The sequence below is a fragment of the Triturus cristatus genome, chromosome 4_1 (assembly GCF_964204655.1).
Source record: "Triturus cristatus chromosome 4_1, aTriCri1.1, whole genome shotgun sequence".
Taxonomy (NCBI): domain Eukaryota; kingdom Metazoa; phylum Chordata; class Amphibia; order Caudata; family Salamandridae; genus Triturus; species Triturus cristatus.
In genome coordinates, this window is record NC_140585.1 from 440,168,900 (window position 1) to 440,190,673 (window position 21,774).

The 21,774-nt window shown below is 47.2% G+C and overlaps 1 protein-coding gene across 4 annotated transcripts in view; it reads left to right on the forward strand.

The window, feature by feature from the left end:
• DCPH1 (damage control phosphatase 1) overlaps positions 1-19,730 on the forward strand; it is a 196,048-nt gene extending 176,318 nt beyond the window's left edge. For all 4 annotated transcript variants that reach the window (XM_085652594.1, XM_085652592.1, XM_085652591.1 and 1 more), the window contains exon 6: positions 17,359-19,730. In XM_085652594.1, the coding sequence (XP_085508720.1) occupies positions 17,359-18,129 (771 nt within the window). In that variant the 3' untranslated portion in view covers positions 18,130-19,730. The remainder of the gene's footprint in view (positions 1-17,358) is intronic.
• Positions 19,731-21,774: the final 2,044 nt, after the last annotated feature.

Genomic DNA, 21,774 nt, shown 5'->3' on the forward strand with positions numbered 1-21,774 from the left:
GTCTGCACAGAAGGCAGTGTCCCGGAGGGCGCCGGAGGGAAGTCGCCAGGTAAAAGCCCGCCGCGGGGAATGGGGAGGGCGGAGACGGATCTGCACCGGCGCATGGTCAGAAAAGGTGCGAGCCATGTGCACCGCGTCGGCGAGCCAGGACAGGACGTCTGGTGAGGTCAGCCAGAAATCAATGTGCGACCAACAGCCCTTCGCACCGGTAACGCAGGTGCCCTCATGGGCGTCAGGACGGAAGTGGCGCCAAGAATCATAAAGAGAATTATCAGTTAAAATGGACGTGAGAGCCGCGAAGGTACGCGGATGGGACGAGTGGGAGCCCAACCGATCCAAGGTCGCTGACAGAGCGACATTAAAGTCACCTCCCCAGACGACCGCATCCCGTGAGGGCATGGCAGGGCTAGGCATACACCCCTGCAGTAAAGCAGGGTGGCCAAGCTTAGGTAGCATCAGGCATCACATAAACAAGAGGGAAAACAACAGCAATCAATAAAAGTCACTTCAGTCATTATCGCTAAGGCGGTCTGCAGCCTCGGATGGGGATTTAGACGTTGGTAGCCAGGCTGATTTTTGGAGCTTCTTGGCAAACGCCAGTGCCTCCCGAGGGTCGGGGAAGACAAGAGTCTTTGCGCCCTGGCGGACTCTGAGCTTCGCCGCATAGGCCAGGGAGTATGGGACGTCGTGCTTCTGTAGGATGCGTTTGGCAGGTAGGAATTCCCGCCGGGCCGCCTGAACAGTCGTGTTGTAATCCGGTGTTTGAATCCGGGTTCTCTGGTTGGCACAGGTAGGTACTTGTGTCAAGCAGGGAACCTGGATTCTAACATTGGTGGTCAGCGGTGAGGATTACGAATTTGCGTTTGTGATACATACACAGTGATTGGTGAACGCCACATAGTGAAGGCAGACCAATAGCGCAACCACTTACTTCTAATTCGCATTTTTGCTGGAAATCGCCAGTTGTTCAAGAAATCATGCCTGGTTCATTTGTTGTGGAAAGGGCAGCATCCCTCATCTCTGAAACTGAAGGCGTGGAATGGGAAGAAGAGAGATTAGAGAGCTACACCAAGGCCCAGCTGAAGGGCTTCTGCAGAAAATTCAAAGTCCCCACTGTTGGATGTAAGCTCAAAGTAGATCTTTACAAGGCGCTGAGGGCCTGGATGGAGTCAAGAAAAGACTCTGGTGAGGTGGAGGAAATTGAGCGGGCAGAGAGCATCGCTAGCTTGGGCAGAGGCCTGTCGCCAGAGGACTTGGCCGACAGGAAGGAAACCAGAGCTCATGAGATCGAGATGGCGAAACTAAATGGGCAACTGGAGCTGGAAAGCAAAAAGCTGGCTCTGGAAGAAAAGAAAATGCAAATGGAGCATGACTTGATAATGAGGAAGCTTAACTTGGAGATCGAGAGGCTTGAGACCATGAGTGTCTCAGTCCAGCAACAAGAAATGTGTGTAGCTCAGAGATTGAGCTTTGCTGAGTGGGAGGAGGAATCCAGCTCAGATATTGGCAGCAATATTGAATTTTCTAGTGCTGAGAGAGTAGTACACACACCCAGAGACATGGCACCTGACTTGAAGGAGGGGGTTAACATACACCAGGAGGTTGGTTCAAGGACATGAGGTAGCTCCAGTAGTGCGCAGTGTCCCTTAGAGGAATAAGGTAACTGGCGCAGGGGTTCATGGTCCTAGTGGTGGGAGGGACACTCTACTGACTCTAGATGAGAGGTGCAGGGAGAGGGGTTCCCCCAAAATTGAAGTCCTGGTATGTGAGTGTGAAGACCGCCCAGAAGGGTGTGGGTTGTGTGACAGAGACAGTCAGATACTGTCTTGCCAGTCTCAGGAGAGTGGTGTGGAGTACGTGTGTGAGGCACTGGATGGTGAAGTGAAGGATAGTTTGGTTAACCCTGCTAGGGGGCAGTGTGATCCAATTGTGGGAGAGCATATTGTAAGTCCCTGTTTTCCAGAGCTATGCCAATACCTGTGGGAGAGTGAGTTCTCTAACATTGGAGGCAGACCTTTTGGTGGAGTCCAGAGGGTCTGGAAAGGCATTGGGGAGTGATCCCAAGAGGAGTGGTTCAGGTATCTTCAAACCCAGTGTGGTGGAAGTGGCTCAGAGTAGCCCAACTAGGTCCTGTAGTAGTGAGAGGGTGTAGGGCCTCACGTCCTATCTTTAAGGGGAAGGAGTGAGAACGGGTTATGTCCCGGTAGTGCCCAACCTACAGAGCTTGGATGGTTCTTTAATGGAACACCAGGTGGGCAGCCTAGTCTGTCCTGAGGGGCTGCTCGTTGTGCGGGATCCTCTAGTGTCTGGTGAACGGGGAGTGTCTGTAAGCAGGCCCCCCTCAGTTCTGGTGTCTGGCAGTACCGCTCCAGTTGGGAGGGTGCAGAAGTCCAGATTGAGGGGTGAGAGGGGGAAAGAGTCCCCAGTGGAAGAACCAGTGGGTCAGGGGCCAACCAGAAGGGCTGCGTCACCAGTGAATGACCATGGTGACACCACTTCTGTCCTGGGGGATCTTCGTGCACTGTCAGATGGACAGGGGTCGGGAGATCTGCGCCAGGCAGACTCTCACACGACACATGAGTTATGTGTCACCCTCAGGGGGGGCATGCGTGCTCCCCGGGAAGTCCTGGTGCGCCAGGCGAGCGTTCAACCGCATGGGTTGGTCCCAGGGTTGGGAAGCCAGGTTCAGGTGTTATCTGACCTGGAGGGTGGGACAACTGTAATCTGTGTCCTGACCCATGTTGCTTCTAGGGTTACCACTCCAGTTGGGAGGGTACAGCCATCTGGAAGGGGGGCAGAGGGAGGGAGTCCTCGCCTCTGACCCCGGCTCAACTGAAGGGTTTAGACCCTAGGTTGGAGGGCCAGGTTCAGGGTGTCCCCCTGACCTGGACGCCTAGTTGCAGGATAAAACCCCTGCACCGGTGGCCGAATTGCAGAGGACACCTGCCACAGGTGCCCTGGCAATTCTGGAAGGGTGGGAGGGTACAGAGCACCAAGGAGGAGAACCGGGAGTGGGAGAGGCCACCCCAGTCTTTGTTCCGGCCCCCGGGTACAGGCCTGGGGCTGGTGGGTCAGTGCCAGGATGTCATATCTGACCTGACAGGAGGGAGAATGGACAAAGGTTGCCAAGCACCTGGGGCTACTGCCCCCCGCTCCATGGTGCCACAGAGGTTTGAGAGCCCTGAGAGGCATAAGGCCTGGGTCTCATCCCGGACTACTGTCAGTGGCCACTGTAGCATTTGGCTGTCTGTCTGTTGGGACGCACCTGTGAGCCAGTTAAGGTTAGGTGCTGCACAGGTGGTGTCCACAGATGAAGAGAAGGGTTCCCCATGGATTGGCTTGGTGGGCCCCAAGAGTATGGACAGAGGGATTCCAATAGGTTCAGATTGGCGTAGAACTGGAGTTTGCCCCTGCAGTTGCGGGCCAGGTCCTTGTTCTATCGCCCCAAGCAGGGAAGACCATCACGGTGGTGATTGGTCTGCCCTGCGTTTTGGCTGGGAGGGGGTAGTGTTGGACTTGGCCCTTTTTGCAGGGCCATCCCTAAACTTTTTGCCTTCCTCCTGCATTTTTTCTGACCTGTTGTTGGCTGTTTTATGTCTCTGGGCACTTTACCACTGCTGTTCAGTGCTAAAGTGCATATGCTCTCCCCATTGTAAATGTATATGTTGGTTGGATTCCATGATTGGCCTATTTGGTTTACTATCAGACCCCAGTGAAGTGCACCAGGAGTGCCAGGGCGTGTAAATACAAATGCCGCTGGTGGGCTTGCAGCACTGGTTGTGCCACCCACAGAAGCGGCCTGGTAAAATGTGGCTAGGTCTGCCATTGCAGAACCTGCATGCAGTCTGGTACTGACATGCTGACTGGCAAGTGCACCCACTTGCCAGTCCCTAACCCTTCCCTTAACTTCATGTTAGTCACGCCTATGGTAGGCCCAAGGGCAGGGTGCATTGTAGCATAAGGTAGGACAAGCCCTGATGTGTGTGGCATGTCCTAATAGTGAATTACAGCCATTTTCGTTTTTCACTATTGTAAGGCTTCCCTGTTCTCATAGGCCAGAATGGGCTGTTAAGATTGTTACATCCTATGATCCTAACAGACCCAGGGAACATGGTAGAACATCGAGTTTAGTATGCCTGAACTCAGAATAATAAGGTACATCTTTTCGTAAGGTTTATTTTAATATTCTGCGTTTGCAAATGCCGCTTTTAGAAAGTTGGCATTTGCTTGCCTAACCATTTCAGCCCGCCCCGGCGTGATGTGTATCTGCTGTCTGGCTTGTGTGAGTGACAGGGCTGGAGAAGCCCAGATGGGCAGGGCTAGGTAGCCTGGTGGTGAATAGAGAGATTGACATATAGATGGGCGGGAGGAGTACACTTGGACTCTGAATAGGGCTGTGCTCTACCACCACAATGCTGGCTCCGCCCCCTGTGGAGCGTCTGATAGCTCTGCCCTGCACCCTGAAAGAAGAAGCCTGCATCGCATCAACAAAGTGCTCCAGAACTGGACTGAACTAGGCAAGGGCCCCCCTGGTCTGGGAGAACAAAGGATTTGTGGTATAAATGTAGGAGCCCTGCTCCTAAGAAACTTGATCCTGTCCTGCCAAGAAAAAACCTCTGTCCGACCTGAAGGAACTGGAAAAGCTGCATGGAGGAGTACGGTCCCTGACCTGGGGGATTGGCCTGCAGTGGTTGCCTTGCTGCTGAAGAAGAGGAAGAAAAGACTCAAACTTTTATTTGACTTGTGCTGAGAGATCTCCAAGGGCTTGTGAGTGAGCTTGCGCCCTGAACGAAGTCCCAGGACCAGTGGACTTCACCGCCGTGAGATCGCCTTGGAAAATGGACCGTTTTCCCTGCATCTTCGACTCGAACTGCTGCACACGTCTCGCTGATCGCAGCGTATCCCCTGCAAGCTGGTATCCCGCTGTCTAGCCCGAACAAAGCGTCTGAGGCCCCTCTACGAGCCGTAGCTCGCACCGTAACGGAAGGACTGCGAACCGTACTTGCTTCTATCCCCTACGAACCGTACTGCCCAGCGTACGCTCCTTTCCCCTGCTTTGGAAAGGCTGCGGTGCGTCCGGTAGTCACGTACGTCTCCCCTGAGCGGAGCGTACTGTTCGCTTGTGTCCAGCATTTGAACTCAAGATTGCCGATCTCCCGGTACGGTGTGAACACCGTGACGAACATTGAAAGCACCGTACCTACGCACCGTCCCCTGAAGCCCTGCACGCCCAAGGTCTAATATACCGTAGTACGCATCGCACCAGGAGGACAACGCACCGTACATCGCGCTTGATGTCAGCGCCGCATCCGTGACGAACTCACCAAAAGTAAAGGATGTTGTGCCTGTTCGCACCGTAGGGTGTACGCTTCATCCCGAAGCACCTACAGTGCGTGTGAGACCCGTTCCCAAGCAGTTTTTACCCTGTACGAAGCGTACGGACAGGAACGAAGCGCACAGAACTTTAAAACTACGCTAAAACCAAGAACTCTTTGTCTAATAAGTATTGTGGCCCGTTTAAACGTTATCTGGTCTTGTGCTAAGCCTAAACTATATATATAAAGTGTTATTTTTCTATATATCCCAGTGTGGAGTCCATTTGTGGGGTTGCCACTGAGTTACTGTTTGTGTGTTCACAGATGCTTAACCTAAACACTCTGAGATAGGCCTTGTCTGCTCGCGCCAAGCTACCTAGAGGGTGAGCAGTGGTTATTGTTGCCCCCCTACCCTGACTAGAGGGAAGGTTCCCTGCTTGACACAAGTACCTACCTGTGCCAACCAGAGAACCCGGATTCTAACATCCGGGAAAAAGGAGAGGGTATTGCACTGGTGGATGATGATGGTGCCTCTGTCCCGTGCAGCTCTGAGTATGGCGTCGCGGTCCCGGAAATTAAGCAGTTTAGCGATAGGGCATGGGGGCAGGCCGGGACCAGGTCGAGGACCCAGGGAGTGGTGTGAGCGCTCTACAATGAACACAGATGAGGACGTCACCGAAGAGCTCCCTGACCAGTGACTCCACAAAGTCCTCCATACGGGTGATGTTGGTCGATTCCGGAAGGCCCATTATACGGAGGTTACTTCGGCGAGAACGGGCCTCCAAATCCTCATTCTTCTCCCGGATGACCGCCAGGATCTTGTCCATTTGCAGCAGTTTTGTACGGTCCTGCAAAGCTGCATCCTCTGCATCGGAGACCCAGGACTCCACGTGTAACGGCGGAGGTCGATGGCGATCTTAGGCTGCTTCGGGTCGGACTGTCCCATGGCGAGGAAGACGTTCAGCAGACCAGCGCGCCGATGATGAGGACCGGCGAACTTGGGCGAGTAGGGCCAGACCCGTGCCACCCACGCAGAAGACCACCAGTACAGCAGCGTGAAGGAGTGCGGTCAGGCCGGCACCAGGATGAGGGAGGAGATAACAGTGGCCGCACTATGGTAATGATGCTGGGAAAACAATGTCCTCCTCCGGGGGGTAGTCCTAGCGGCAGCCGGCCAATGAGGTGCGCCAGCTGGGTGACGGACGGTATCTAACAGCACCTAGTACAAGTGTGGATCTTGGTGCGGGGGTGCCACCAACACATGGACCCCCCAGACGAAGGAAGAACGAGAAGGGGGTTGGTCCCCAGCCACAGCCCCTCCCCCCCCAACAGCTGCGACCCACCGCTCAAGGGCGGACCCTCCAGTCCCTCAGGGAAGAATGGAGCAGCTGGGGAGATCCCCACCAAGCAGAGAGACAGGGCGCAGGTGGGACCCCCACCTCCAGGCAATGTCCAGGGGCTCCCCGCACCCGCCACGCCAGCAGCAGGACAGGGAGGGCGCCCGGCGTAGGAGGGGCCCAACGGAGGCCACAGCGACCAGCAACAGACACCAGAAGGCAGGCGCAGTCCTAACTCACATCCGGTGCCCGGGGACCACGGTGGCGAGGCCTCGCAGGGTAGAAGTCCACTCAGACTGCCAGGGGAGCCAGGCGATGGTGCGTGTAGGCGGATGGGAACAGGCCCACAGCGACCGGGGGACCGGGCGGCAGTGTCTGGGAGGGCCGCACCAGAGAGGTCGCAGAGACAGCCCTGCAGAGTGTCCCGGCCCGGTCGGGCTGCAGCGCGGTGCACGCGGGGGTGGGGGGCGCAAAGCCCTCAGGGGGCAGGGCCAGCAGGGAAGCACGGGGGGCCGCCGCCCCAGTCACCGGGTCCGGGCGCCCGCAGCCGCCAGTGAAAACTGCCAGTGGAGGGTGTAGCGGAGTCTCGGTGGCAAGGCCGCTACCTCCTGGACCCGGTGGTACGGCCCACGGACCCCCAACCACACCAGCAGACACCCCCCGAGGCGGCGCCACTCACCGGGAGGCTGAAGGAAAGTATCCCCGATCCCGGACCACAGCAGACGGTGCCTGGAGCCCGCGCGGCCCCGGGAAGAGTTGTTGCGGCCCACACGGGAGCCGAATCACAGGCCCGGCGCCGCCTCCAACGATGTCCCCCAGTCGACCAGCTGATGAGTAGCTCCGGACGATGCCTCTCGCCGCGGGGATGCCGGATATTGTGATGGAGTGCAGGTAAGGTGCGATGTCTTGCAGGATTATTGCGGATTTTGAAGCTTGGCCGGCAGAGCCCACTTAATGTGCGGCCATCTTGCAGCCGAGCCACGCCCCCCTTTTATCCCGGTCTTAAATAATTATGAGACCTTTGCCTTACATTTTGTGCTATTCGGGATGGATACACTTTACTATTAATTAAGTTTTGCTAAGCGATTGTTTCACCCTACAGAACTTACTGTAGCTCATATACCTCATATCCAAGTTCTGAGGGTCACAGGGTTTACCCCATTGTCTCCAAATTCTGATGGCATATTTTTTCTTTATTTCTGTATTTTAGGTTGCATCACAGATTGCACATTTGCTGGGGCTCACAAAATGACCTCCCTAATGAATATTAATTAGGAAGCTTGCTTTTTGCGCCAGTTGTAAATGATAGCAAATGCAGAGATGGTGACTTGTGAGAGACAGGAGACTACTATATTTACTTTTGCTTTTCTAGATGAGCAACTTTTTTTTTTTTTTTTTTTTTTTCTTCAAAAACCTTTATTGACACAGCAGTTATGTACAGTCACGGGCCTACAACCTGCGAGGCCGGCCGCTAGTATGCAAAAAGGAAACACAATACAGCCAACAAATGAGCAACCTACACGGGAAGGTGGCCAACAGGCCCACAACTAGACTCCATCCAACAAGAAGGTTTCGAATTAAAATTTTATAAAAAAGAAACAACAAAACAAAACTAAAACCAGGCATGGAGACTACATAAGCAGGAACTTGCTCTCACATGGGGGGGGGGGGCAACCGCCACTCAGCGGCACTATAAGCAAAAGTTAGTATTAGGCGAGGTAGGAGGGGGGGCAGGGAAAAACCCAAGTACCAATTCCAGGAAGGAACAGGAATAGCCGAGCTAAGGGGACAGAGCTACATCGGAGGCGATCACCAGGGGGGGCGTGCATATATCTCCGCGGTAAGAATTCCACGGACCCCACATCTTGTTCCATTTTTTGGGTTTGCCTCTAGCAACATACACGGTTTTCTCCCGGAACATGCACCAATCCATGTTTTCTTTCCATTTTGACACCGTAGGAGACCTACCCGAGCCCCACAGCTGCGCGATGTCCCTTTTGGCTATCATATTGCCCAGAGTCACCCAGCGCTCCTGGGCTGCGTCACAATCAGTCGGTTCCCACACATTCAACACACAGCGCCGCGCCTCCGGGAGTAAAGCCACACCAGTGACCTCCTCCATCACTGCATGCACCCTAGTCCAGAACCGGACAACCACTGGACACTCCCATAGAATATGGAAAAAGGTACCAAGCAGGCCACAGCCACGCCTACCTAAACCATCGCTCGAGTAGCCCAAGCGAAGCAAACGGGGACCGGTAACATAGACCCTGTGTAATATCTTTAACTGCACAAATCTAAGGCGAGCGGGTATGGCCACTTCTCTCGGCGAGGCTATAGCCGCAACCCAGTCCTCGTCATCCAATTCTAGGCCATCCGCGACCCATACTTCTCGCAGGCGAGTGAGGAGGTCCGCGCGGGTATTAATCAATTTTTTATAGATCAGGGAAATGGTGCTGTCTGGCAAGTAGCCATCAAGTATACGATCCTCCAAGGGGGAGGCCTCAGGAATATCCGCCGGGTTCGGAAAGGCAGAAAGCAGGGCGTGGCGGACCTGCGCGTAACGAAAGAATTCCCTATCGCTCAGGCTATATTCGGTCCGAAGGACATCGAACGTTTTAAAAGCGCCCTTCGCCCACAGATCCCCCACTCGGCTAATACCGATCGTGTCCCACTTCTCAAATCCCTTAGTGCGCCACAGCCCGCCCAACTCTTCAGAAGCATACAGCGGAGTCGCACGAGTCAGGCGGCCCTTCCAGCCCGTAGCAGCAGTGGCGCCGTGCCAGGCGCGTACAGCATTGTTCGTGGGGCCCGTAAGTTTAGTGCGTCCCTTCTTGGAGTAAAGCATTCGATTGAAATCCCCACCCGGCCAAGAATACCGCCTCTTCCGCAGACATGCAGCGATCTAGTGCTTTCTTCCAGGCCTGAACCGGGGGCGGGGCAGAAGACTTCCAATGCTGGGCAATATCTCGCTTGGCCAGCGTCAAACCCAAAAACAGGAGGTGTCGCTTATTGATGTTGCCCCCTATCTCCTCGGTACAATGCAACAGTGTTAAGCGGGGATCGGGGGAAGCTCCCAACCCAGCACCCCCCCCAGGCAGGACAGAACCGCCGTCCAGAACGGGCGCAGCCGCCCACAGTCCCACACCGTGTGCAAGAATGTACCGTCCCCATCGCCGCAACGGAGACACGTGGGGGACCCAATTAAGTGCATGCGCCAAAGGCGGTGCCGGGTGTAATACGCCCTGTGCAGGTATTTGAATTGTATGAAGTGGTATTTGGTGGCCACCGCAGCATATCGCGGACCCGCTATAGCGTCTGCCCAGTCATCCTCCGTGAGCGTGGGGATATCGCGCTGCCACGCCTCCTTGGTATTATCTAGGGTAGTGTTCATGAAGGTTGTCAGAGTCTGATAAATCTGGCGAATTTTGTGGTCCCCGAGGTCTCCCATCAACAGTCTACCCTCTAGCGGGTGGAACTCCGGCAGAGTGGCTAGGTGTGAGGGCATGCCGCAACTGGAGATATTTGTGAAACTGGGATTTATGCAGCTCAAAATCGGCCTGCAGCATCTGAAACGACTTAAGCGACACTCCCTTCATTACATCCCCCAGCGAGGAGATCCCTATCATGTCCCAATAGCGAAAGCCCTCCAGACTTGCCGTCTCCTTGACCAGGGTACCCTGCCACAATGGGGTGGCCCGCGTAAGCCTGCCGCGCCAGCCAATAGAGATGACCGATTGCCGCCAGATCCGGATCACCGTAGCACACGCAGGGGGCAACCGGTCCAGCGAGGAACGGCTATAAAGAAAATGCAGCAGAGGCTTCTCCGCCAATGCGGCCCGGTCCAATGCGTAGGCTGGATCCGCGGGGGAGGCATACCACCAGTCATTTATGACTAGGAGATGCGCGCGGCCCTGTAGTATGCCTGAACGTCCGCCACCGCTATGCCCCTGCAGTAGGTAGACTGCACACACTGGAGCCTTCTTTTTAATTAGTGCTTAGGGGTCACATCTCAGGCCATTGAACACTGATGCATGCGGAAGACATACAGCTAGAAAGGAGACAATATCCCCTTTCCAGTGGTAGTAGCCCCTATCCACAGGGCCACAGTCTCCATGCAGAGATCCACCCACAAGACCCCTCGAAGAAGGATCGCTCCATCAGACACCACCAAGTGCTTACCTCCACATTAAGAAAAAAAATATTTCTGCCCTCCTGGGAGCAGTTTTCACCCAATTGCCATCCCGTAGGGGAGGGCCCCCCTTGCTGCCCCCAACAAGTGTATGGTGGGTACCCTGGGCGGGCACCAGGGCATCCACCTTTAAGTAATGTGCGCCCCAGGAAATGGGGTTCATGAAATTGCCTTGGGCCCCTCACCTTGCCCTAGGATAAGACTGGAGAATGTGGTCCCTCACCCAACACTCCGTGTCAGACGACTATGGTCCAGATGTAGGAATATCTGTTCGCAAATTGTGACTACTATTTAAGGATCAACCTATGTACTAATAGGTAATTTCCTAAAAATCCTAATCGTAGTGGGTATGAATATAAATGAGGTAGTTCACAAATTGTGATTCATAACGATTGGATGCCATTACAGGAATAAAGGCCTTTGTGTTTTCTGACAAGATTTCGCAGAACATTGGTACATTAGATACCGATTTCGCATTTGGAAGAAGCACCTACAGTATACCACTTCCGGATACTGAATCTGTATCCTTCTGCAAACTTATTTTAGGAGTCACAACCGCCCAATTAGAGCATTTCCGACTGTATTTTAACAGTCGGAAATGCTCTAATTGGGCGGTACAGATTATACATCTGGCCCCATGTTTTTAATTCCCCTCACCATACCAAAGGTAGATTGGATAGTTGCCCTTACCAAGTGGAAAGGGGGTTTTAATGTAAATACAAAAAAAGGAAGGAGGCGGTGCTCACTCGTCCAGATCCTGAATGGTTGGCAGGCCTGGGAGGGCCCTCAGTCACTACCTCTGCCCTTAAGCAAAGTGTGGTAGGAATTATGTTCACAAACATCGGTATGGATTTAAAAAATAATTATGCTGGGGAGTGGAAGCACTACAGGTCTGCAGTGGACTGGGGGCATAGTAAGTGGAGGTGGGGCATAAGGCAGCGCAGCAGGGCGTGGGACACTCACAGGGCCAGCAGACGTGGAGTACCTACATAGGGGCAGTAGTAGTGTGGAGGCAGACAAAGAAGGGAAGTGCAGGGACTATGGTGGACGCCCACCATGATACAATGCATACACCACCACCATACGGCAACACATCCACCGTCATAAGGTCACCCAACTAACATCATATGCCAACGCACACCTTCCCACATGTACACAACCAACATTATAGACCAACACATCCACCATTGTATGTCATGACAAGCAGCCTCGTGTCCACACAATCCCCACCAGAGCAAACAAATCCACGATCATACATACAGACACTCAACATCCTACAAATACAAAATAAAACGTATAATATAAAAAACTAACGTTGAAGGAAAGTTACATTGGGGGAAAAAATCCTGGTTTTATTCTTTATAATGAGTATTTCAATGGGGTCTCAGGTTAACCACATCAGCGCCTCTTGTGTTTTTACTCTCAAAATGCTAAGAACAGTTTTCAAAGTCCTCCCTTTGGACTCTAGCCAATTCTGTCATTCAGCCATTGATTATTGCCAGACTGGATTATGGCAACGCACTGTATCTGAGCACATCTACCAGACACATTGCTCATTTACAAAAAAAAAATCTGAATTCTGCGGCCAGATCCATACTTAACGTTCCTTGCCAAGTCCATATATCATTACACCTTCAAGCTCCTCACCAGCTTTCTATCTGGGAAAGGGACATTTTTAAGGCTTTGTGTCGGACACACGTAATGGGCCTGGAGTACTTTTAAGGCTCTTCAATTTTATGGTGCTATCAGAACACTTTGATCATCCAACTCCGACTTGATTGCAGTTTCCCTTATCCACATCGCCTGTTGTGATGTTTGTGCCTTTTCCTTCCTTGTTCCGAAAAGATGGAATAAGAAGCTTTCTCGCCTAAGAAAGGAAGCAAGTTCTTGTCTCTTAGGAACTGAAAATCTGGCTGTTTGCTGGTACTTTCTGAAGCTCTCCCAACTCCTTTTTGTTGCAGCTTAAGGATACCCCATTTTGAGAAGCGGGGTGCTTTATAATCTTAATTAAGGTAACAATAATAAAAATCTTAAAAAATATTGAGTAGAGGTGAAAAGTTAGAGTATCCTTGACAATCTCGAATTATTTTAGGTGTTGTTTTTTATAGACAATCATGGTGGCAGTATCACTATCCTCAATTAGATGTCTCAACAACCATGTATATTCATATTCAGGATGAAATATCTCCGCGGTTTTCCCCCTTAACAGACCCAGACCAGAGTGGATGTATTTATATATGTTATATTATGCTTTATTGTGAGTGCAACAGGTTGTCTGTTCTTATCATCTTAGTAATTCAAGGCATAGGTTCTCTACTGGCCCAAAATAATAACATACACTCATTGCATCCCTTCCTGACTAACACTCTGGTCCTCTCCTCACTCTGACTCTTCCTCCATACAGATCTGCTAAAATCTTTCCCACACTATTAATTCTGTATTTATATATTACAAATTGTAATAACCTTTGTAGTGCTTATTACTATTATTTGGGCAAAAATATATCGCCTGTACTTCATAAACCAAGGGTATGTCCATCAGTTTCTAGTACGTGATTCACTCCCAGTATGAAACACCTACACTGTTGGGTGATTTGGGTGTTTAGTACTGCATCCTACTCATTAAAATTGTATCATGGAATATAGCTGGCTGTTGGAATAACCTGGGGAAAATCCTGAATTTGGATGTGTGAAGTCCAGTGGTAATCGGTTTGCTATAAATGTGGGTTCCTGTAGCTTCTGAGGTTAAACATTTCTTTGTAATTGGCTGTCCTGCTATTAAGCTATTTAGGCCATGCTAATGGTGGTATAGCCACACTATTGTCCACAAACTTTTCATGGACATATCGGGTATGTTATCATCAATCGTATCTATTATATTTTATGGTACTCCCAGAGCAGAATATGGGCCAGTACTCTGTTTTCCTTTTATTTTGGTTAATCTTTATATTTTACCAACTCAAGAAAATACTCATTTGATAAATGAGTTCTTTCATTACATTATTATGATTGTGTAAAGTAGGACTTTCTAAGGTCCTAATTAAGGGAGACCTTAATGCTATTGTCTCTAACCATTCACTCGCTTTTTTTGCAGACAAAGAATGGGAAAAGGCTGTTAATACACAAGCCTCCGTATTCCCCTACCTGCTCCAGGACAAATAAAAGAGGTTCTTTGCACCTGGAGGCATGCAGAGAACATGATTTAATTATCCTCAATGGGAAATTACACAGTGATATGTCGGCTCATTTGACTCATACTACGGAAAAATAAACTACGATAATTGACTATGTGATTAATTTGTATATGGTTTTCTCTTATTTATCGGTCTTAAAGAGGATAAAGAATATTTGGAGTGACCACAATATTCTCCTTTTTCCCATCAGTGGGAACCCTGATGATGTACATTAATGACCGATCCCTAATCGAGATGATGCGTTATTTAGCTTAGTGAATCGGAAGATTTATGGACTTAAAAAGATTATCAGTTGCTATCAGTAGAATTAAGGAGAATTACTGAAAACCTTCCCCCATTAGGTTGGTTACCTTCAGACGTATTTGAAGAGCTTATGGGAACATTTGTGAGGGTGACCCTTAATTTGTTTTTAATAAGCTCAATAATCACTTGCAAAGAAGGCAATTCACTTTTTATTTTGAGGAATGTATTAGGTGGCTCTCTCGTTTGAAAAGAAGAAGAACTAGGTGGGTAAGAATCCAAAAACGACGCATCTCTGAATATATCTCGGTAAAAATAACAAAAGCAGTAAAATGTAAAAAATCTAAAAGCTTTTTGGAAAATTATGGGGGAAAATAGTCTCTTTTTCTAAACTCAAGATAAATAATATTACGAGCATGGAATGGCAAGAATACATAACCCCTCTCTAAGCTTTGCATACACAGACGCTCAGCAACAGTGTTACAGAGTCCCTAGATGAGGTATCAGTTGGGAGATATTCTCCCATTTCTCTCCTAATAGACGAGGTGTTGCACTATCATAAAGTTGCTAGCAATACCGGGGCAAGCGGTGCAGACCAACCACCCATCACTATTATAAAATTAGATCTGGACCTATAGGCCTCTTACTTAGTGGTGCGTTTTGTACAGGGGTGGTCCCTAGTTCATAAAGGGGTAGTGTTATCTTGCTGGTGGAAGAAGTAAATATTCTACTGTTGTAGCAGGCAGGGTTTAGAGCTGGTCACTCGACTCTTGATAATATAACTGTAATTCATCTTACAACGGAGAAATATGTGAAATGGAAGGAGATGCTTGTCTACGCAGCCTAAATTGATTTCTCAACTGCTTTTGATCGCGTAGACCGGCAGATCCCTTGGAGAAAGTTGAAACTTTTGAAACTTATCATCGCTCTTCACTCCGCTACCTGGTGTCATGTTATGTTAGGAGGTAGGTGGGTTATAACTCTGAAAATCCATACCATTTGGTTTGAAATAGGGATTAGTGTTTGCGACCCTACTTTTTTTTTATTACTATATATGACTGATCTGCCCAAGGTGTTGAGTAAAGTTGCTTGGGATGCCCCAAAAATAGGCTCCTATCCTTTAGGTACACTCCTTTGCAGACAATATTGTCTTGCTAGGCCTGTCTTCCAAAGGCTTCCAGGAACGTCTTGATATTTTGTCATCTTATTCAGACGATAAGTTTCCAAGGGGTGTCTGATCAATACAAAGTATTAGTGGTTTTACAATAATTCTATCATAGAAGTAATAAAGTCATACTCTTATCTCGGAATAATTATGTTGGCAAATTTGGCTGACAGTGAACATATTGCACTTATATCAATTTAGGTGTATGCTCATGAAAATGCACTAAAGGCAATTTATGGAGCAACAGGTCACAGGCACTCTAATAATTTTTTAACAGTATATAAAATGAACATTCCGCAAACACTTTTATATGCTGTAGAGACCATAAATATTAATCAATGACACTTTATGCATACGTTGGAGGGGAAGAGTCTTCTCACTATTTTGCACTTTAAATTCTATGGTTTCAATAGAAACCCTAAGGCTAAAATTAGGATTGGTGAGCACTTTCATAAGAGGACAAGCTGCTATTTTACAATGGTGTCATTGTAAATTACACGCCAAAGAAAATTCTTTAAGGAGTCTTACAGCTGCGGAATGTCTTGTTCTTATTACAAAGTAGTAACGGTTTAACATTTATCTGCACTTCAGCACTTTTCTTTAGGACTGGATATTCAGAATATGAGCTCTATTCATTTTAAAAATTATCTGAAGCACACCATGAAAAAACTTCTCCATGGAGAATGATATAGATATATGTACAGTGAAATCCTGTACCCATCTGTTATTCAAACATGTCACGCAGCAGTTCCCCAAGTATATTCAAAATTTGAACCTGGAACACATTGTGTGAAGGTGAATAATGCTTTGTAGGCTAAGATGTTTTCTTTTAGCAACTGTAAGGGGTGCATGACAGAATTTAGTCTGAGAGAAAAGAATATAATCACCTTATGTTATAATGATGTAGAGACTATCAAACATGTTATATTTGTCTGTCCTGTTCAAAAATGTTGCCAAGAGATTTTTAAAACCACTTTTTAAAAAATATGGTATTACAACAGCTAAGGCTGCAATGGAGATGATGAATTCCCCAGTTAGTGTGTTGTAAAAAATGTGCATTTTTAGCTTGGTTTTAAAGTTGTATTGATTGATATAAATTTGTATATTGTAGATCTGATTGTAAGATCTAAATCTCTATTAAAACCTTGAAGTGCGCAATATGGTTGTACTCAGTTAATGTTGGTAGCCCAGTTACTGGAACACCAATATAATCTCAGTTTATTTACAGTAACATTTTGTTATATCAAGTGAATGCTTAAAAGTACATTTGCTGATGTATTTTATAGTGGCTTCCTCAAAAACTAAAGTAAGGAGAGCAATGGTATGACACAAAATCATTTTATAACCCAATCTCGTCCATAATCATAAGTCTAGTTTAACAAATGCACTGTTCTAATCAGAGCTCTCCTGTGAATAAAAAGCTGCCGTTAACAGAGGGCATTCATAAACAGGGTTGTGAATATTCAAATGTTTGACAGAGATATGTGCAGTGTTCGGGGTATTCAGAAATGTGACCTTATCAGAGCCTTGCTGGAGTCAAAACCCTGACATAAAATGAGCCGTGCTATTAACAGAAGGTACTTTATTGGAGCTCTGATATGAGAAAGTTGGTATAAGTTGTTACTTCACTGCATGCCATCAAATGGGCGAAGTGGATTTTTTACGTTGGATTTATAAATTATTCTGTCCCATGGGCAAGTAGATATTTTGTAAAATTCCACACCCCTGAGCAGAGGTTACTTTCATGTTGTACAGTGACTGCAATAGTTAATTGCTGTTGTAATTTAAATGCATGGGAAGTAGCCTGGTATTTCCAGCACCTTCCTTTTAGAGTAAGTGCACAGTAATATGCTTAGATCACTTCATCCCAGCATTGCTACTGACCATTACATTTTTTTTTCTTTTTCTTTCAACAGGTGTCTTTGTGGGGGAACAAGTGTGACCTTTCCATTTCAGCAGGACAGGAGAATTCCCAAAAATCCTGTCTTCTGGGTGCCCTGGAGGGCTTTTTACCGCTCATCTTGGTCAATGACATGGAATACATCTGGTCTGTAACTTCAAGCTGCAGAAATGCCAGAAAGAATGAAGACTCTTCGACTAGAGTAGACATTGTCCTTGATAATGCTGGATTTGAACTAGTTACTGATCTAACATTGGCTGATTTCTTGTTGTCCTCAAAGCTGGCTACTGAAGTCCACTTCCATGTGAAGAGTATACCATGGTTTGTTTCAGATACTACAAAGCAAGATTTTAACTGGACAGTTAAACAACTACAAGCGGCAAATCACATCTGGATGTCCAAGTGTGGCATAAAGTGGGAGGGCAATGTGAAGACAAATGCTTGGGTTGTTCATGAACACCTGTTTTGGTCTCTTCCACATGAGTTTTGTGACATGGCTCAGGTTGCTCCGGACTTGTATACTGAGCTCCAAAAATCAAATTTAATCTTCTTTAAAGGTGATCTGAATTATCGAAAACTCACAGGGGATAGAAAATGGGACTTTACTGTTCCATTTTCCAAAGCATTAAATGGATTTCAACCCGCAAATCTGTGTAGTGTAAGAACACTTAAATCGGATGTCCAGGTTGGACTGAAACCCGGGCAGGGAGATCACCTTTCAGCTTCTGAGCCTGATTGGTTAATCAGTGGGAAATTTGGAGTCATCCAATTCAGTGCTTCTGTGTGAAATGAACAGAAAATTATTAGAATTCCGAAAATGACATTAAAGCTTTAATTCCTCCATAAGAATCAACAGAATTTTCGCTATGACTCCCAGCAGAAACTCTCCAGGTCATTCTTGGCACTTTTGGTCTAATTCGGGCTAATTCAAAATGCACCTTGTGGCATCAGCGATTAGACTAAATCCTACCTTGGAGTGTAGGAGTTGTTAGCAGCTATGGTCATACAGGGCTATTACTGAAGTAGCGCATAAGTGACACATAAACATGTACTTTATTTCCTCAACCCAGAAAAGGTAACAGAACGGCGATTCCAATTCAGTTTGGGCGATTTGTGTTGAATTCTCAGGAACTACTGCTTTAAAAGATTTTTATTCATATATATTGCTCGTTACAGAACATAATTTGTTCCAAACTTCCATGTCTTTTTTTTTTTCCAACTCTGTATGTGCACAGAACTTTTTCTGCTGGGGTATTTTACTGCACAGGTGCCAGGAAAAATGCACTTTCCAAAGATCCCAGTCTCTTAAGTACCCAAAATGAAACCCTTTTATTTTCATTATTGCTCTATTCAACCCTTGGTACAATCTGCCAGTACTTTTTGTGCAGCTATTTATTGGTTGACATTCTATTATATGTTCATCAGAACTTGATATAGTTGTTCGGAATCCTTTGCCAAATTTGATTACATGTGATACTTCTAAAAGTGTTCCAACAATATCATACTGTATTGTGCTTAATTTTCATTGCATGAAGGGTATAATATTAATCTTAAGAACATCAGTATCTACCATACTGCAACCAAATAGATTAAACCCCAGCTCGTGGCAGGAGAATATGTACTATTATCATCGCATTTGGTGCAGTATCGATTTTGATTGTTTCAGGTTTGTTGTTACAACTTCATGACTATGAAGTTTAAACCCCAATACTGCTTTTTAAAAAAATCCATATTATAGAATCATCGTTGCTAAAATGTATTATTTCCATGTCCTTTTCTTTACCCTAGAACATTTTTCATGGGTCTGATCAAAAGCAAAGTATTCAAATAAATCTGGATTTTGGTAACAGCTGCTATAAACTCCATATAGTGCTTATTTTATATAGGCGTCTTCCAGAACACACCAAAATGTTTTAAAGAACTGGATAAAGAAAAGAATAATTGTCTTTAAAACATGTTGAGGTTGCAGTAACACAAGCAGTGAAAGCAGTTCTTCGTGTGTGAGTGATTAAGAGAAAGGGGATTAGGCCAATTCAACTGTTTAGCCTTTCAGTGTGTTGACATTAATCTGTATCCTTTGCATGGCATGGTGTTCTCACATGCAAGCAATCACTGCAGCATGGATCTTAAATTGGGTTTTATGATATGAATGTGTGTTTCCTGTATTCCTGTTAACTAAGAAGTTGACAATTGTAACAACAATACGATATAACGTGTGTCAAATATAGAAACACATTAAGAATAGTTAAGCTGTGGGATACACAGACATTAGGGCAGGTTTTAACTGTCCCATTTATTGCCGAAGAAACCCAATCTAAAAAAGTTACAATTTTACAACTTTTGCAACATAAAACCTTTCAAATAAAATATTTCATGTGGTTATTCAAACGTTTTTATACACATTTTAATTCCTTTATTCTGATATTGTCCTGGCCGTTGTTACAAGCACTGCTCTACATATTCTTTCGAGCCAGTAAGTATGCAATAAACAGGTGCGATTTCCTGAATAATATGCCAACCTTGTTTGATAGTATTCTGCTTTTTCCCTTATAATGTGGTCAACAGTTGTATTGAGGAAGTTTTTCTTCATACGATCTGTTCTCTCTGCGCTGATCTGACTGCTTTCAAATTTTCCTTTGTATTGATGTTATCCTCCTTTTCTCCGGTGTGTTTTACTGGCTAGTTTTGAATTGTTATACATATCCGTATTATTGGTGGGATTGTCACAGGGTAAGCGACAAGATCACTTACTTGAAGTAGCTGACCGAGGTAGACAGGAGTACGAGTCTGAACGGCCAAGAGGAGGTCTTACAAGAGAAAACATACGGACTAAGGGTATGAGTACTAGAAAAGAAGAATAATAATGACGACGAAAAGGCTTGAGAAGCAGGAAGAAGGAGTTGAGGCTTAAGAAGGCAGAAAGTAAAGAGAAACTTCGGTCGAGGAAGGCGGGGTAGGATGCCGAGACACTGAAGGATCCAGTTGTTGGGAAACAGCTAGAAATGTGGAGCTGCCGGATTGGGAGAAGGCCAGCAAATGGACTCTAAACCAGTGGCAGCCATCACATATAAACATTGGTGAGGCAGGTGGAGGGAGCGCGAGGTGAGAGGGGGTGAGCGCAGCGGGTGGAATAATAAAAACCTAAATCGTACCTGAGCTACTTTTGCCACCTCGCTCCTCAGTGCTCCTCTGCTTTTTGGACCCAGCAGCCCCTGGAACAGCATCAGACTCCCTGTGCAAGTCCTGTGCTGCTCTCATGAGGCATGAGAGCAGCAGAGGGATTGGCCTGAGCGGACTTTTTTAACTCTCGCTCAGGCACCGGGAGTCTGTGCTGTTTCCCCGATCTAGCCGTACAATACAGCTGGGTTGGGGGACTAAGACGGCCGGACAATTTACATGCTCAGTAAGCAGTGCACATCACTCCACCCTCACCCATCCCCACACACACTGGCTCAGCCAGCATCTGAAAAAATAAAACAATAATAAAATATTGTTTTATTTTTCAGCTGCTGACTCTTAACCAAAGGGGAGACGCACCTCCACTATTGCAGAGGAGCTGTTGCTGCAAGTCCAACAGAGGAAGAAGTGTCAGATGTCTTGAGATGCCAGAGAGCCTCACAAGGACTGCAGGAATAAGAATGGAGGAGTACCGCATCCCTGCTCACTGGAATCCCATGGAGAGTGCACCACAAACAAGGTTACATTTTGCGAGATTCTAACCCAAAGGAGAAGCCTGAGGTATACAACTGATGGCACCTTTTCCCTCCGCCAGGAGAGCGAGCAAATCTCGATGCCATAGTTCCAGGACGAGACTAGGACCCGAGAAGTGCTGAGGAACGCGTGGAACTAGGCAAGTGAGGGTTGGAGCCAAAGTAACCCAGGTGAACTGATGACGAGTCCCCTTTGTTAGGAGATAGAATAAGTTTAAGACTTGTGAAAAGAAGAAATTGGATTCATTTGTATGTGATCAGTCATGGCAACGTTCTTTAAAGACAGTCAAAATATAAAGTAAATTGAGACAAGAGGTCACAAACCGAAACAGTAACCGAAAACAAGTTGTTTTATAGAAAGAAAAGATATCGTTTTTTTTTTTTTTGTTTGTTTTTTAACTCCAGAGACCAGAAGTTTTTTTCACTTTTATTTTTTTCTCATTACTACTTTCTTGTGTTTTCTTTGAGGGATTAGTTCCTGGTGGAGGACTATATTACTACCGCTGTCAGAATTTACCTGAGATTTTATTCAGAAGTGTGTTTCTGTGGAATTGCACAGAATCTATTGGAAGATATAGAGGTATAGAAGGGAATTATTTTCTGAGAGAAATGCTTGATTCTGATCTCTTATTTCCTAATCAACAAGACTTCTTACCAAAGCGGCCTTTCCTAGGCATTATTCCCCTTCTACTGCTGAAGGAAAGCGAGGGGAATGTTTTCTG